General features: G+C 41.0%; 1 protein-coding gene across 24 annotated transcripts in view; it reads left to right on the plus strand.

Moving 5' to 3' along the window:
* TACC1 (transforming acidic coiled-coil containing protein 1) overlaps positions 1-18,571 on the plus strand; it is a 125,669-nt gene that overhangs the window by 86,680 nt on the left and 20,418 nt on the right. For 7 of the 24 annotated variants that reach the window (XM_003734595.6, XM_035270318.2, XM_054243864.2 and 4 more), the window contains 4 exons: positions 4,559-5,675; positions 10,009-10,069; positions 12,165-12,372; positions 16,600-16,652. In XM_003734595.6, the coding sequence (XP_003734643.2) occupies positions 4,559-5,675; positions 10,009-10,069; positions 12,165-12,372; positions 16,600-16,652 (1,439 nt within the window). Of the gene's footprint in view, positions 1-4,558; positions 5,676-8,697; positions 8,734-10,008; positions 10,070-12,164; positions 12,373-16,599; positions 16,653-18,571 lie in introns of all 24 variants that reach the window. The other 17 variants (XM_078347526.1, XM_035270322.3, XM_054243865.2 and 14 more) reach the window with 5 other exon arrangements.

Below are 18,571 nucleotides of genomic sequence, written 5' to 3' on the forward strand. Positions count from 1 at the left end.
TAACTGTATTCCCTATTCCACAGAACAGAGTTTAAATCATCAGACTATTTCAAAAACGCAAATGGAAAACTTCCCATATCTGCCCTAGAATCGCCTCTCTATAGACTGAGGAACTAAAAGAACCAAATAGAAAAATTTATTGGAAAACATATCCATAGCAAATGAAAGGAGGTCATGTGTATTAGTTCCTAGAAGGCCTATTCATCCCCACTTATTTACATATTACTATATTTAGACATGCACCTTCTACTTTAGCCATAGTTTTCAAAATCTTAAGACAGTGGAACCTTTTTCTCAAAAAAAAAGAAAAATTATGTGGACTCTGATATATAACAGATTTTAAGGTGATATATATTATAGTTATAAAGATTGAAAACATTAGTTTTAAAAACAATTGTATTTGTGAGATTGAAACATACAAAGTAACTAAATCAGAGTCTAATTAAAAACTAAGCCAGACATGGTGGCATATACCTATAAGCCAGCCATGCAGGAGGATGGCTTGGGCCCAGGAGTTTGAAATCAGCCTAGGCAACATAGCAAGGCCATGTCTTTAAAAAAAATCGAATTTATTTCAGTAGTGTTTGGGTTACACGTTATTGAAAAACTTAGCTGGGTGTGGTGGCTCACCCCTGTAATCCCAGCACTTTGGGAGGCTGAGGCAGGTGGATCACCTGAGGTCGGGAGTTCGAGACAAGCCTGACCAACATGGAGAAACCCGTCTATACTAAAAATACAAAGGTAACCAGGCGTGATGGTACATGCCTGTAATCCCCGCTACGTAGGAGGCCAAGGCTGAGGCAGGAGAATCACTTGAACCCGAGAGTTGGAGATTACCGTGAGCCGAGATCACACCATTGTACTCCAGCCTGGGCAACAAGAATAAAACTCTGTCTCAAAAAAAGAAAGAAAGAAATAATCTTGATTTATGCAGGTCAGTAGTTGCAGGTGAGTTTTTAAATTATTCAGCTTAGTACCTGAGAGTGTGCCTTAATTAAACTATTCCAAAATTCTGAAAGAGGAGCAGAGGGGAATTTGTGTTTCAGATTTGAGGTATTAATAATATCTAACAATGCATCCAATTTATCAATTTTATAGATGTAAACTTTAGAAATAGCACATAAAGTGGTTCCTCATGAGTTTAAATCGTCTTGGTAGAAAATACAAAACTGAGATGTTTAAAAAAAAACATTTAAAAAAAAAATCTCAGCTAATTTAGTGCCGTGTCGGCCAGGTGTGATGGCTCACGCCTATAAAACCAACACTTTGGGAGGCCAAGGCAGGTGGATCACGAGGTCAAGAGACCGAGACCTTCCTGGTCAAAATGATGAAACCCCGTCTCTCCTAAAAATACAAAAAAAAATTAGCTGGGCATGGTGGTGCACATCTGTAGTCCCAGCTACTCGGGAGGCTGAAGCAGGAGAATTACTTGAACCCAAGAGGCAGAGTGAGCAGATTGCACCACTGCACTCCAGCTTGGTGACAGAGTAAGACTCTGTCTCAAAAAAAAAAAAAAATAGCGCCATGTCTATTAAATAGTCACTGTTAAAAGGCACATTTCCTGTTTTGGATGTTCTCAGATTCTCTAGGACCAACTGGGTTTCCAAAAATTCATTTCTTACACTATCTTTCCTTAGTGCAGATCCCACAAGTTAAGGGCTCAGTCCCACGAGACTGCTGCCATTTCAGATACCAGTCACAAGTCCCAGTGCTTCTGACCAACTGGCTGTAAATTTGGGGATTCTCCTAACCCCTCTTCTCAGTTTCAGTAATTTGCTAGAATGACTGACAGAGGTCAGGAAAATTCTTACATTTATTGGCTTATTATGAAGGATACAACTCAGGAACTACCAAATGGAAGGGATACACAGGGCAAGGTATCCCCATACCTACAGGAGTACAGAGCTTCCATGCCCTCTGGGCACACCACCCTCCCAGTAAGTCAACATGCTCATCAACTTGGAAGCTCCCTGATCCTGTCATTTACGGGTATTTATAAGTTTTATCACATAGGCATGATTGATTAAATTATTGGCTTTGGTGATTGAGCTCATTTTCTAGCCTTTCTCCCCTCTCTGGAAGGAGTAGGGGCAGTGCTGAAAGTTGACTTGGTATTTTTGGTGACCAGTCCTTTCCTGCAGCTGTCAAGGGACCTCCAGAACCCAGTCATTTATTAGCACAAAAAAGACACTCTGTCCAGTCAGGAGGTTCCAAGGGTTATAGGAGCTCTGTGCCAGGAACTGAGGACAAAGACAAAATATATTTTTTATTATACCACCTGTGTTAAATCTAAAAAGCTGACAATAAGGACTAAAACTTAAAAGGAGTAATAACTATCTACACCTTGATATATTCAAGACTCAGTGTTGTCAACTGGCCTGTATTTTTTTTTTTTGAGACAGAGTTTCACTGTTGTTACCCAGACTGGAATGCAATGGCACAATCTCAGCTCACTGCAACCTCTGCCTTCTGGGTTCAAGCAATTCTCCTGCCTCAGCCTCCCGAATAGCTGGGACTATAGGCGTGCACCACCATGCCCAGCTAATTTTTGTATTTTCAGTAGAGACGGGGTTTCACCTTGTTGACCAGGATGGTCTCGATATCTTGACCTTGTGATCCACCCGCCTCGGCCTCCCAAAGTGCTGGGATTATAGGCGTGAGCCACCGCACCCGGCCTGGCCCGTCTTTTAACTGAGCCGGTTGCACATGGACACACATAGATATTTGCAGCTCTAGGATGTTGATGACTTGTTTTTAGTTGTCTCTCTCCCTGTCATCAGCAGAAAGAAACAACACATTTATAACAGTTCACATATGTGGAGAGAGGTAATAGAATCTGTACACGTTAGTGAAATTGTCAATACACTTTAAAATGTTCTTCTTAAAATTTTGTATGTATTGCAGTTGAGTTTTTAAATTTTTTATGAAAAGTTTCGCAACTATATGACAGAGAAAATAGTACAATGGAAACTCCCATTTACCTATCCCTGGACAACAGTTACCAAGATTTTGCCATATTTACTATCTCTTTTTATAACAAATCCTTTTGAAATATGTTAAACCAAATTCTGGTTATGAGGCATTGAGATGTTTTAATACATTATAATTATTAATAATAGTTAAACATATAGTTAAAAGAAAAAATTTAATTGAACATTTGTAGACTATCTGAAATATATCTGTGAAGTATAATTTATAAACCACTACCCAATAATAATCATAAAAGATTCATGAGAAAGGTATGTGAGTGCTTTAAAAAATGATTCCAAATCCCAACTACTCGGGGAGCTGAGGTGGGAGGATTGCTTGAGCCCAGGAATTTGAGGCTGCAGTGAGCTGTGATCACACCACGGTACTTCAGCCTAGGCACAGTGGCTTATACCTGTGACCCCAGCACTTTCGGAATCAGAGGCAAGCAGATTGCTTGAGCCTAGCGAGTCTGTCCAAGCATGGTGGCTCATGCCTGTGGTCTCAGTTACTTGGGAGGTTGATGTGGGAGGATCACTTGAGTCTGGGAGATCAAGGCTGCAATGAGCCATGATCAGGCCGCTGCACTCCAGCCTGGGTAACAGAGACACTGTCTCAAGAGAAACAAAAATAAAAACTATTCCAATGATATTCCAGAGGTACTTGACTCTGATCCTGGATCAGGATTAGGAAGTAGGATTAGAGGGTCATCTCTTAATTTTTTCTTTTAAATCATGAGATATTATAACCAATTCACTGAGTTTTCTGTGCTACTCTTATTTCAGATATCTACGTCAGGAAATCACTTTGTACTTTAATGAAATTACCTCATTTACACCTTCCTAATATTTGTAGCACTCATCCTAGTAAGACCCCAATTTAAAAGGATTTTTATTTTTCACAGGTGATTTAGAGAATTCCTGGCCCATCTTAGAGACAGAGGTTCTAAAGAAAAAATAACTTCATTGTTTTATAATTTGTGTCTTAGTGAAGTAAGGGCTATTTGTTTTAAAGCCATTTCTGTAACTGGTTTTTCAAATTAGCTTCTTATTTGGCTCTTTTAGTTTTTAGGTCTACAGAGAGATGATTCTGAGTTGGTCACAGTAGGTTTTTTAAGTTTATTTTTGAATTCAGATTTGTTCACTGCATAAAGCTCTGACCCTAAAGCTGTCAGGCCGTGCCTAGGAACTGTCCTAGTGCCAGTCTGCATCCCTGCACCGTAGCTGTTGGTTTCTGAAGATTCCTCCAGACCAGTGTTAACCTACAGAATGTTAACAACACATAATATACATTGCAGCAGCCTGTTGCTCTATTTATCCTTTCTCTAAATAGTTCTTTTGGTGTACTTGGTATTCTTATCACTTGGATAATGCACATATACAACTTGGGATAAGAAAATTTATTTTAGGGTGTTGTGCCAGCTGTTCTCTTTCAGGCTGTGCTGCCGTCCTTGCTGAACTTTAGAGATGCTTAATAGAAGTAAAGAGGAAAGAACTTGCTATTTGTTTATGTGAATTTAGGTAGGACAGAATATTTACCGATGACAGAAAGATAATTCTTTAATAGATGGGTTTTTTTTTTCCCATTTTAGAATCACAAGAAGCTGATGAACAGCTTGTAGCAGAAGTGGTTGAAAACTGTTCATCTGGGACTTGTTCTAAACCTTCAGAAAATAAGGTGCCACAGCAGGCTGTTGACTCTCACTCACTCAAGAATTTCAAAGAAGAACCTGAACATGATTTTAGCAAAATTTCCATCGTGCGGCCATTTTCAATAGAAACGAAGGATAACACGGATATCTCGGCAGCCCTCAGAGCAAAAGCAGCTCATGGCTTTGTAACTGCAGTCTCAGGCACGACTCTGCCTTTCAGCCCATCAGGCACCCTCCAAGATGAGGCAATGATAGAAGGCAGTTTGGGGGTCACCCTCGAGGCCTCCACAGAAGCTGACCTAAAAGCTGGAAACTCCTGTCCAGAGCCTGTGCCCAGCAGAAGAAGCAAGCTGAGAAAGCCCAAGCCTGTCCCTCTGAGGAAGAAAGCAATTGGAGGAGAGTTCTCAGATGCTGATGGTGCTGTGGAGGGCACACCTCTCCCCACGGCATCCTACCACTTCAGTCCTGAAGAGCTGGATGAGAACACAAGTCCTTCTTTGCTAGGAGGTGCCAGGTTCCAGAAGTCTCCCCCTGACCTTAAGGAAACTCCCGGCACCCTCAGTAGTGACACCAACGACTCAGGGGTTGAGCTGGGGGAGGAATCGAGGAGCTCACCTCTCAAGCTTGAGTTTGATTTCACAGAAGATGTGGGAAATGCAGAGGCCAGGAAAGCCCTTCCAAGGAAACCTGGCAGGAAACCGGGTAGCAAACTGACTCCCAAGATACAAAAAGATGGCATCAGTAAGTCAGCAGGTGTAGAACAGCCTACAGACCCAGTGGCACGAGACGGGCCTCTCTCCCAACCATCTTCCAAGCTAGATCCTAGTCAGTGGGATAACCCCAGCTTCAACCCCTTTGGGAGCCATTCCATTCTGCAGAACTCCCCACCCCTTTCTTCCGAGGGCTCTTACCACTTTGACCCAGATAACTCTGACGAATCCATGGATCCCTTTAAACCAACTACGACCTTAACAAGCAGTGACTTTTGTTCTCCCACTGGTAATCATGTTAATGAAATCTTAGAGTCACCCAAGAAGGCAAAGTCGCGTTTAATAACGTGAGTGACAGCGGGCTCTGGGTGTCGTGCTCTGTGTCTTCTCTGTGAGTTAGGCAGCCAGCTACTTTTGGCTTTGTTGAACTGAATTTACCTTTGAAGTGCACCGAGGTTGATACAAAGCTTATAACGGTATCCTGTAGTCTTCACTATTTGGCCTAACTGTTGTATGGAATCAGAAATACCAGAGGTTTCCTTTTAGATTTTTTATCTTATTCTGAATCCTCAGCTTAATCAGCTAAGCTCTTTTTTTCCTGGCCCTGGGACTTTTTATGTTTTTGTGTTTGAAAAAAATAAAGAATGGCATGAGAGATAGGTAGAGATTTGATGGTTTTCAGAAATCCTGGCTGGGCTGTGAGGAGTCACATTATAGACAATTCAAATGTCAGTGCTTGCCACAGTCTTCAGATTCTTTATGGATAAGACAGAAATTCCAGTCCTATAAATTACCTGTGTAGTGTCAATAATATGTGGGAAATGGTCCAAAAGGGTCTCGTAGAAAGAAGTCTTTTTACATCAACAGCTGTGATTTTTGTTGGAAACAAACCTACCACTAAAAGTTGGTGAGAATTCTTGTCTCCATGTGTAGTTTCTGGCTCATCAGCAAGGAGGTAAATTTCCAATAAGAATGAAGACTATTTTAAATGTTCAGTTAAAACTGAGTAAATTAGTTGGTTTAGTCAGTCCTCCCATCTCTCCTGGGAAATTATTTGACTTTTGCAAGGTCCGTAGAGTTGTTAGCATAATCATCTAAGGTCATATTCCATATCAAGTTTCAGTTTAACTTTGCTGCACGATTACTTTATCACAAAACTCGAGTAGATGGTAATACAATCATACATCACTTAGCCACAGGATAGTTCTTAGAAATGCATCCTTAGGTGATTTTATTGTGTGAACATCATAAAGTGAACTTACACAAACCTAGGTGTGTATCCTACTACACACCTAGGCTATATGGTACAGCCTATTTATTACTCCTAGGCTACAAACCTGCACAGCACATTATTGTACTGAATACTATAGGTGCTAGGTGTGGTGGCTCACACCTGTAATCCCAACACTTTGGGAGGCCAAGGTGGGAGGATCCCTTGAGGCCATGAGTTCAAGACCAGCCTGGGCAATATAGTGAGACCCCCTCCTCCAACCCCATCTCTTAAAAAAAAATTGTTTTTCATTAGCTGGGAGTAGTGGTGCACATGCCTGTCTCAGCTACCCAGGAGGTTGAGGCAGGAGGATTGCTTGAGCCCTGGAGGTTGAGGTTGCAGTGAGCCATTATTATGCCATTGTACTGCAGCCTGGCTGGCAAAGCAAGACCCTGTCTTAGAAAACTACTATAGGCGTGTAACACAATGGTAAGTATTTGTGTATCTAAACATATCTAAGCATAGAAAAGGTACATAAAAATATAGTATAAAAGATAATAAATAATATACCTGTATAGGGTGCTTACCATGAATGGAGCTTGCAGAACTGGAATTTGCTCTGAGTGAGTCATTGAGTGAGTGGTGAGTGAATGTGAAGGCCTAGGACATTACTGCACGCTACTGTAGCCTGTATAAACACTGTACACTTCAGCTACACTAAATTGATTTAAAATTTTTTCCCTCAATAATAAAGTTTAGCTTACTGTAACTTCTTTATTGACTTTTAAATTTTTAAAGAAGTTTTGACTCTTTTGTGATAATACTTAGCTTAAAACACAAACACATGGTACAGCTATACAAAAATATTTTCTTTATATTTCTATTCCATAAGTTTTCTTTGTGTAAAATATTTATTTACTTTGTAAACTTTTTTGTTAAAAACTAAGACACAGACACACACATTACCTAGGCTTACCAGGGTCAGGATCGTCAGGACATCACTAGGTGATAGTTTTTCAGCTCCATTATAACCCTGTGGGACCACTATCACATATATGAGTGAAATGTCATTACGTGGCACATAACTGTATATCCTTTTGTGGCCCTATGACATTTTACTAAAACATTTGGGTAAAACATAGATATAAAGAAGGACCAATGAGTTGCAGGATGAAATATGAAAAAGGAGTATGAGAAGCACCACGTTTGTAGTCGTCACTGTAGATGTGTTGGGGAAATGCTTCTCAGCATTTCTGTGACTTAAAAACTCCAGGTGGCATAGTGACTTTCAGCAAAAAGGAAGACCCCCAAAGGTATAAAGAGCAGAAGGATCAACTTCAGAACCAAGAAAGTAGAGTGATGTAGAAACCAGTTCTTCAGCAGCCCCAGAAAGGTTAAGGGGAGTGAAATGTCATTAGTAGCTCTCAATCTGTTCTTTGATTAAATATAAGCAGTTAAATGGTTGTTGAAAAATATTATTGACTGGGTGTCCTCTTTTGTGGCTTTTAAGGTTAGTTCTCTCTAGACAGCACTTAGGGTATGTACTGGGCACGTCACTGCCTAGGTACTTCCTCCCTTAAATGTGGGATGCTTCTGCCTACTGAAGTTAATAAGGCATCATTTGTGAGAGTTTCAGTTGCATGCAAGAAGTGCCTTAAATAAGATGAAATTTGGGCCAAATAAAGGGTAATTTATTCTACACTTTATATTCAGCAGCAAGGAGCACCATCTCGAGTCCTACCACCCTCACCTTCACCCAGTTGATTTTTTCCCTATTCTGTATTTGTGGAATAAACTTCTTGATCTAATACACTTAATAGGTTTCTTTTAAAGTCTTTATGCAATCAAAAATGTTGTCTTCTTCTTTTTAGAAAAAAGGAGTGCTAGACCTCTTGGAAGTTTATTTTTCATGTATAAATTTGGATTTGTGGCATTTCTGAGTGTTTCTGCCAGTCTCTTTTATAGTTGAGGTCTGTTCGTCATTCACTCACTAGTGATAGCATTCATGAATATGACATTTTTAATTTATATCTCACCTCATACAAAGATTTGTGCAGCTTTTACATCTGCCAGACTAGAGTTAAATATTCCAGTCTTTACATGATTTTTTTCTCCATCTGTCTGTCTTTTTCCTGTCTCTAATTTTATTGGTGCATCAGGACTACTGAACAAGTGAAATTTCTCTGTTTTCTGTTGTAAGTACTCCTGCTGCTGCTGTTTGTCCCTGGGACCATTGGCAGTTTCCTCTCCTCCAACCCTCCCCTAGCCATCTCTCCATAGCATGTTTGCTTCTAATTCTGAGTTTGATCTTCTGATGATGTTTTTGCATTTCATTGGCCACTTCATGTGTCAGCTTAGCCTTGCAGTTGTCCATACCTAAGGGAGTAGGGCTCAGCCTTTACACCTTAGGTGCAAGAGCTTGCACTCCCTGGCTTGGCAGGTGTCACATGGCGCTTTGACAATACCAAGAACTGGCTTGGCCCCAAGATCATCACAGCAGTGGTTTGAGGGACTGTTCTGATATTTAATATTAGAAATCATTGGCTTTTTTGGTAGGATAAAGCTGTTGGCTTGGAACAGTTAATAAATTTTACTGAGTCCGCTCAACTTGAGTTTGGTGGCAGAGGGTGGCACTCAGTAAGAAGATTAGGGAAAGAAGATCATGAACTAGTGATTATGCACATTCCGGTAACTTACGTGCTTGTCTTTTTATTCTTGCAAAAGAAAAAAAGTTGCAAATAACTTTTTTTCATTTTTTGGTCACAGTGGTGTTTTTACTGGAAATACTAAGTTTATTAAAAAAGAATCTGAATTAGTCCTGTGATTACAAATTGTGTGCTAGTCTACAAATAACAGGTGGTTCAAGCTTTCCCAAGTTTCAGGCTTTGTGCAGTACGTGGCATTCATCTTTCATCTTACTACTTAATAGGAATGGTAACACTTTATTACATATTTTTATTTTTATACTTTTTATTGACCACGGTTCTTCTCTGTGAGCACACAAGTCTAACTGGAACTGTTTTACGAGACTTCTATGGCTTTTAGTGCAATAAAGAATTTTTAAAGAATCTGGTCCAGCGTGATGATTTTTCTATGAACGTCAAAGCCAAGTGAGTGAAGCTCAGAGGAACTGAATGTCTCCAGCTGCTAAGGCTGTACTGTCTGAAAAGCTTTTGGTGGCGTGTAATTAAAAACTAGATATCAGAGTGCTAGTGTTTGACAACTTACAGAAGCAAGCGAGGGGGTCTTTTCAGAGAATGAGCCCCGCTGTTGGTCTTTGCTTACCCTGTCTCTCCCAAGAAAACTCGGAGGCGTAAAAGGTGTCCCTGCCTCTCTCACGCGGTGATGTATGATTTGTGTGGTGCTGTACGCTTTGGCCTCTATCCTCACACACTGCTGTCTGCCCCATTTCATACGTTGACAGTTGTTAGTGTGATTCCAAACTGGCTTATTTGTGTTTCTTTTTCTAGGAGTGGCTGTAAGGTGAAGAAGCATGAAACCCAGTCACTCGCTCTGGATGCATGTTCTCAGGTGAGTCTGTGCCCATCCCCAGAATGTCTTAGACCAGGGGTCCCCCAGCGGGAGTTTGCATCCCTGTGGCGGGAGGTTAAAAAGGACTTTCCAATGGGTGCCTGAGTACTCAGCCTTAAGGAAGCCAATTTCCAGATCCTTACTTCCAGATTCTCTTCCCTGAAGACAAGGGAACCCTTTCACATTGACTCGTCTCTCTCTCTCTCTGTTTATCTCTCTCTCTCTGTTTCTCTCTCTCTCTCTCTCTCTCTCTCTCTCTCTCTCTCTCTCTCTCTCTCTGGGTGGGGGAGGGAGTAAAATTCCCACTCTAAATGCTATAAAGATGCATCACCACAGGGTGTAAAAGTCTCCAGGGCACCAAAGGGAAGATATGAAATATTGGTGTAGATTCTATAAAGATAATTGACTGTTAATATCTGGATGGTATTTTTCTTAAGTCAGATGTTTTTCCAATTCATTGCTTTCAACAATATAGAAGGACTTGAATTATCAGCTGATAGATCTAAAAACAATGTTTGATGATAGATTGATTGATTGATTGATTTGAGACAGAGTTTCACTCTTGTTGCCCAGGCTGGAGTGCAATGGCGCAATCTCAGCTCACCGCAACCTCCGCCTCCTGGATTCAGGCAATTCTCCTGCCTCAGCCTCCTGAGTAGCTGGGATTATAGGCACGCGCCACCATGCCCAGCTAATTTTTTGTATTTTTAGTAGAGACGGGGTTTCACCATGCTGACCAGGATGGTCTCGATCTCTTGACCTCGTGATCCACCCGCCTCGGCCTCCCAAAGTGCTGGGATTACAGGCTTGAGCCACCGCGTCCGGCCTGATGATAGATTTTTTTGGCACTAACTTGGAAAGGGGTTCAAAGAATTGAGAGGCACTTTCATTACAGAACTACCTTCTGTTTCATCTATTGTTTATATAAATAAGGTTTCTTAATGGCTATAATTTATAAAAATAGAAACCAGGAATAAAATTGATGTTGACCTTTGTTATATTCTAGCAATAAATAATATCCATCCAAGACCAGATGAACTAATTGCAAAACACAAACCAAACCCCAGGCCCATCTGATTGCAATGAGATCCTTTTGTTCTTTTTATGTCAGTATACTTATTACAGAAATACATTCACTGGTTAATAGAATCCAGTTTAATGTAACTTTTACTATACAATTTGGACCAGAAACTTGGTATATGGTATAGATGTAAAACGGGTGTGGTGGGGGGAAATTTGCAATCTGAGTTGTTTTTCATCTGTTACAAATGTGTAAAAGATTCTCCCTCAGATTTTGCTAAAGTAGGCAGCAAGAGCTATGAAAAATTTATCTTTGGTTTTCTTTTAAAAAAAAAAACAAAGCAAAACCCATATATTTATTGTACTGTAAAAGTTTTTAAGAATTAGTGCAATAAAACATTTTGTAATTGATATAAAAATTTGTGTTAAGACTTATAGTCAAAGAAAAGACTTTCACAGAGACATTGGATAGAGATCTTTAAAAGACTTTCGAACATGCAGATGTTTTTCATTGGAATAATTTCTTGATGTAGGTGGAATGGAAGTACAGATTTAGAGAGGAAAAGGAATAACATAAATTTCTGAACTTGTTCGTGTAAATTTAAAATGGATCATATGGTATCAAATCACTCAGGTAACTAGATAGCATTAAGCAAATTCAGTATTTAGAATATGCCAGATGTCACACCCTTTGCAGTTATTTAAACTTATGCCAAAGAGTTTTTAGATGTCACTTGAAAATGCAATGGGGTACATAGATTAAAAAAAAATAGAAGGTATACAAACAGAAAAATTGAAAACCACTGTCTTAAACCACTTAAACTGCTTGCTTATAGACTTAACCTAGAGAAGCTCATTTTTTAAAACAGACTCAAATTACAGAAGCTAGGGTCTATAAAACAGCATCTCACAATCGAAAGACTCCAACTTCCTCCTTGCTTTGTACGCAGATCTGTGGTTAACTCTGTCACATATCTGTATGGAGTTGTGTCCGCTTTGTTCCATTCATGGGATGTCACTTTTTCCCATTGCTTGCCCTGCTAAAGGGTAGCATCTTCTCTGTTGTGTTTCTCAGGATGAAGGGGCAGTGATCTCCAAGATTTCAGACATTTCTAATAGGGATGGCCATGCTACCGATGAGGAGAAACTGGCATCCACGTCATGTGGTCAGAAATCAGCTGGGGCCGAGGTGAAAGGTGAGCCAGAGGAAGACCTGGAGTACTTTGAATGTTCCAATGTTCCCGTGTCTACCATAAATCATGCGTTTTCATCCTCAGAAGCAGGTATGGAAGCATATCTTCATCTTTCTAATGTACATAAGCATGGAAATGCCTGAAAGCCTAATAAAGTAGGAGGTGCCTTACAGAGATTAAAGAATTGGGTCACTCGAAGGATAGATTTAGGATGCTGACCTATGCTTTGCTTCTTTACCTAGAAAAGGGAGACAAAAAAGTGCTTATTGAAGTACTAGGGATATAGGGATACTTGTGGCAAGTTGTATAGTAGATGCTGAGGTGTGTGAGACTGCTTGAATTTATAATTTTATGTGAATATGGTCATATCTTAAAGTATAGTGGTGTGTTAGTTCATTTGCGTTGCTATAAAGGAATACCGGAGACTGGCTGCTTTGTAAGGAGTAGAGGTTTATTTGGTTCATGGTTCTTCAGGCTATAGAAGAAGTATGGCACCAGTACCTGCTTCTGGTGAGGGTCTCAGGAAGCTTCCAATCATGGTGGAAGGCAAGGGGGAGCACATGTGTAACATGGCAAGAGGGGGTGGAGAATGCCAGGCTGTTTTTAACAAACATCTCACAGAAACTAACAGAGTGAGAAGTCACTCATTGCCACAAAGAGGGCACCAAGCTATTGATGAGGGATCTGCTCCTATGACCCAAATACCTCCCATTAGGCCTCACTTCTAACTGTTGATCAGATTTCAACATGAGATTTAGAAGACAGATATTCAAACTATATCAAATGGCCTATAACTATGTCATATGTTTGACTTTTTTGTGATTGTTATGCTCATTGTTTAACTTACAGAAATAATAACTAATACATAGGGTGCCTTACCATGTGCAGGCATTGTTCTAAGTGCTTTGCATATACTCATTCATAGCAAAGTATTACCCTTTCCTCCCTTCTTTGGAGAAACAAAGTAAGGCAAAGAAGTTAAGTAACTTGATTAAAGTCTCTTGGCTAGTATAGGACAGAAAAGTGGTATCTTTCCTCCTTACCACAAGGTTCATGGCTGAGACATCTCTAACAAAAGACAGATCAACAAGAGAAAAGCGTACAAATGTATTTAATATAAGTTTGACATGACATTAGAGCCTCCAGAAATGAAGACCCAAAGAAACAGGGAAAACTGTACTTTTACAGATAGTTTTGCAGAAGTATAATTGGAGGACAGAAGAGTGTGATCTAATGGCAATAAACTAGGGGAACTTGGCAAGTCCTGTTTGTTACAATTCCTCTTGGTGTCTATGTCTTTCAGGATAAGGACATTGTTTTTCTCTGGGTATAGGGAGGACTCCTCTGTAATAAGGTCTTATGACCTATTTTCAGGGTAAGGTCTGAGGGATTCCTTTATGGCCTGCTTCAGGGGAGAGGGCAGGAGGGGGGCCAGGAGAACTTCCTGCTGCTGGTTCCTCAAATGTGAAAGCGCCATATGTTGGTGTAGTGTGTTCTGAACCTTGTAAATGGTAGAACTAGATTTGACTCTAAGCAGTTTGCTTCCATGGTCTTTTAGCCACAATGCCAAAGTGTGAAGAGATTATTTTCATGACAGTAGGCTACTATAAATTTTCCTGGTACAGATGTGGTAGATTGAGATTGACCAGTGCACTGTAGGATCTTTCTTAACATGCTAATGAGGAACCTGGACTAACCAGGGCTGCAGCCTCTTACTGATAGACTCATCAGATCATTCTAGAGCTAAGCCCCTCTTTTGGGTTCCCAGTTATATCCTTGGCCTTAAACTTTACTTATGAGAAGTTTTAGAACCATGTTCCTGACTACATTAAACATTAAAAACTGGGCACGATGGCTCACACCTGTAATCCCAGCACTTTGGGAGGCCGAGGTGGGCAGATTATGAGGTCAGGAGATCGAGACCATCCTGGCCAACATGGTGAAACCTTGTCTCTGCTAAAAGTACAAAAATTAGCCAGGTGTGGTGGTGCACGCCTGTAGTCCCAGCTACTCAGGAGGCTGAGGCAGGAGAATCACTTGAATCCGGGAGGCAGAGGCTACAGTGAGCTGGGATCATACCACCGCGCTCCAGCCTGAGTGACACGCAAGACTCTGTCTCAAGAAAAAAAAAAAAAGCAACATAATTTTATTTATAGGCTTTTATGCACAGAAGTTTAAAAGTCATGAACTGTCATTAAGCCAGGGAAGCAGATGGAAAGTCAGGACTTAGAGCAGTTTATTCCCCCTGGTCTCCTTTCCATCCCAGGCCTCAGTCTCTCATCTATAAAATGATGTGCCAGGCATTGTTCCTGATTTTTTCCAACACTGTCTTCTGCCCTGACGTCTTTCCCAAAGACCTTGTTTGCCATTCCTCCAGTTTCTCAGAGTTAATCCTGAGTATTCTTATACCTGCCTTGGTTTCTTCCATCTGAAGTGTCTTCCTTTGCTACCTCCTACACAGTTCTGCACACCCCTTCAGGTATCTCCAGCGTGCTTTGTCCTCCCATATTTCCTATTCCCCTTCCTGTTCCACAGCACCTAGTGGAGGGTGCAAATTATAGGAAGGCAATATTATAAACTTACTGAGGTTAGAGACTATGGGATGATCATCTTTGAGTCACCTTTGACACAGTACATGGTAAACATTTTTTATTAATTATATTCTTTCTCACTGGAGGAAATTCCTTCAACAAAAATTTATGTATCCCTATTGCATACAGTGCTATCTTCAAAGTTAGCAAGTAGCAGAGGAAACAGATTTAAACAATGGTTATGCTGTAACTGATCAGCCACATCACAGGCAAGTGGAGGCTGTGGTCCTGGGTAGGGGAGTGGCTACAGGCCCTGTTACGCTGGAGCTGGGTCCTGCTGGATACTTACTAGATGTTCTCCAGGAAACAAGACTCTCACACAGCCATGAGAAGTAAGCTACCATGTTGGTAAAATGCCCAGTTGCTTTCTGTGAGTACATGGCAAGTGGGAAATAAGGTCATGCCGTGGAATCTGGGCTTGATCCTATAGGTAGGGAGGTAGTTGAAGGTTTTTGGACAAGGGATTGATGGTCACATTTGTGTTTTAAATAATTAGCTATTGGCAACAATAGTAGTGATTGCCATGTAGAGGATTGTAACTTTAAAGTTTTGTATGCTTTTCTGTATTTTTACATTTACTTCAATGAGTAGATCTTATGGTTATTTTATTTTTTATTTTTTTTATTTTTGAGATTGAGTTTCCCTGTTGTTGCCCAGGCTGGAGTGTAGTGGCGCGATCTTGGCTCACCGCAACCTACACCTCCTGGGTTTTAAGTGATTTTCCTGCCTCAGCTTCTCGAGCAGCTGGAATTACAGTCACCTGTCACCACACCTGGCTAGTTTTCGTATTTTTAGTAGAGACAAGGCTTCGCTGTGTTGGCCAGGCTAGTCTCCTGACCTCAGGTGATTTCACCCCCCTGGCCTCCCAAAGTGCTGGGATTACAGGTGTGAGCCACCACACCTGGCCATCTTCTGGTTATTTTAAGTGTCACCCTCCACCCTACTAGAGGATGGACCTGAGACAAGAAAGCCCATTTGAAGGGTGTGGAGGGGAGAATGAGTTTGGTTTTGCTGGCTTGAATTTTAAAGCTTATTATCTTATCTGCTATATTAATTAGATCAAGGCCACCCTTCTGGGTTGGAATTTAAATCCAATCTGACTTGATGATAAAAGAAACATTCGGTGTTAATACAGGGACCCCTTTCTGAAATAATACCACGGTTAGCACAATGCATTGTCCAAACTTTTAATGGACACAAGGGGGCAGCCTTGCTGTTTTTTCTGCCTGAAGGCTGACAAACGCTGAACTGCACAATGCCCAACAAAATGCCAGGGATCCTTTTAAATAAAATCTTTTTTTTTTTTTTTTGAGACGGAGTTTCTCTGTTGTTACCCAGACTGGAGTGCAATAGCACGATCTCAGCTCACTGCAACCTCCACCTTCTGGATTCAAGCAATTCTCCTGCCTCACCCTCCCGAGTAGCTGGGATTACAGGCACGCGCCACCATGCCCAGCTAATTTTTGTATTTTTGGTAGAGACGGGGTTTCACCTCGTTGACCAGGATGGTCTCGATCTCTTGACCTCGTGATCCACCCGCCTCGGCCTCCCAAAGTGCTGGGATTATAGGCATGAGCCACCGTGCCCGGCCTTAAATAAAATCTTAAAATGCTTTTCATGTGTCCATAGTCATTCTCGACCTGCACTGGGGTCTCCAAGAACCTTTCACTAGGAAGGAAAGAAACTGACTCCTTGGGTTAACTATAAAAATGACTTTCTCTCTTAGGTATAGAGAAGGAGATGTGTCAGAAGATGGAAGAAGACGGGTCTGCTGTGCTTGTAAGTTCCTTAATGTGGAGGGCCCGGTGGGGCTCAGGTTTCTTTCAGTATTAGTTTTAAAGTCCCTGTGAATTTGCTAAATTCTGGTCAGTGTTAGGTGATGAGAATAAAATGTAAATAAGATACAGTTTCTTCACTTGAGGAACATGTAGTCTCTGCAGTATTCTATACAGTACCCCTACCTGCAGGTGGCTATTGAGCACTTGAACTGTAGCTACTCAGAAAAAGAGGATGCATAAATGTCTCAACCTTTAATATTAACTGCATGTTGAATGATGATATTTTGGATGTATTGGGTTAACTGAGGTATAGTTATTATTATTATTATTATTTGAGACAGTCTCACTCTGTCGCCCAGGCTGGAGTGCAGTGGCGCAATCTTGGCTAACTGCAACCTCCATCTCCTGGGCTCGAGTGATCCTCCCTCTACAGCCTCCCAGGACTAGAGGCACGTGCCACCACACCCAGGTAAATTTGTATTTTTTGTAGAAATGGGGTCTTGCCATGTTGCCTAGGCTGATCTCAAATTCCTGGGCTCAAGCAGTCTGCCCCAACTTCAGCTGGTTTACTCAGTTCTTGAAACAAACTTTAAACTTCCTGATTCCCAACTTACTCATCCATAAAATGAGCAGCACCCATCTGCCTTATCGAAGTGGTTGTGAGGATAAGATGAAATGACAGTGTGAAAGATTTAAGCTGTAAAGTGCTAGAGTACACTAGTGGTATGCAAGAATACACTGGTGTGCTGGAATACACTGGTGGGGAGTTGATGGGAAACATGGGAAAGAGTGAAAAAGAAAAGTGGCAAACACTGTCTCTGGAGCCAGTTGGTGAGGAACATATCATATGCTGTGACCTTTTAAAAGCAACTCCATTTGAACTTCCCAACGTAAATTAACTTCTTCCTTAGAGCATTGAATAAGCATTGTATAAAGAAATTTCACCACGTAACACGTTGAATGAAAAAAAATCTGTTTAATCAGCATTTACTTTCTAAGTTTCTCCATGTTGCTCTGAAATCCATTCCTATGTGTCTTGTGCCCGGCAGTAGGTGGTGGCTGGGACTAAGGCCAGAGTACAGTCAGCGGTGGGGAGTCAGTCTCACCTTGCTTTTCAGCTGTTGTTACACAGCATTTTTCATGTAAGAAGTTAACTTTCCTTTTTGAGTTATAAACTTCTTAAAAATTGAGTTCATGTCTGGGCCTGGTGGCTCACACCTGTATTCCTAGCACTTTGGGAGGCCTAGGTGGGTGGATCACCTGAGGTCAAGAGTTCAAGACCAGCCTGGCCAGCATGGTGAAACCCCATCTTTATTTAAAATATATATATATTTAAAGAAAAAAAAAAAGAAGAAAAGTTGAGTTCATATGGCTTTACCAGGCGTGTCTCTGTTAGAGTACCACAGGGGCTGGTACTGCTGTGCTGTGATTGAAGGCAAATGACAGGATGAGCACAGTCAGCACACTGCCACAGATTAGTTTATGCGAATTCTCTTGCCGCTAGGACGCAGCCACAGGAATCTGTGGTATCTGTGCTCACTGTAAATTTGCAACAGGGCATCCATTGAGTTCTATTGTCTATAGACAGGTCTTTGTTGGTCTTCAATTGTGAACGTTTTGAGGGGCTGAGAGAAGCATTGGCAAACATGAAATGAAGCCCCTTTGGAAGGATATAATTGATTGATTTAGCATCTTCATTAAAGATATACTAGGGCCCAGGCCTGAAAGACATCTTCTAGCCAATTCTCTGTGATGGTAGATTCTATAAGAAGCTTGTCCAACTTGCTTAATTCTGTTGTTGTTCTGTCATTTTGTTTTAGACTTTTAGCAGCCTGAAGCCATGGTTTTTAGTTTCTGTCTCTAGTGATAAGCAGAAAAGAGGGACAAGGAAGGGGCTTTACTGGCCCAACCAGAAACAGA

Source organism: Callithrix jacchus, chromosome 13 (genome assembly GCF_049354715.1).
Source record: "Callithrix jacchus isolate 240 chromosome 13, calJac240_pri, whole genome shotgun sequence".
Lineage (NCBI taxonomy): Eukaryota > Metazoa > Chordata > Mammalia > Primates > Cebidae > Callithrix > Callithrix jacchus.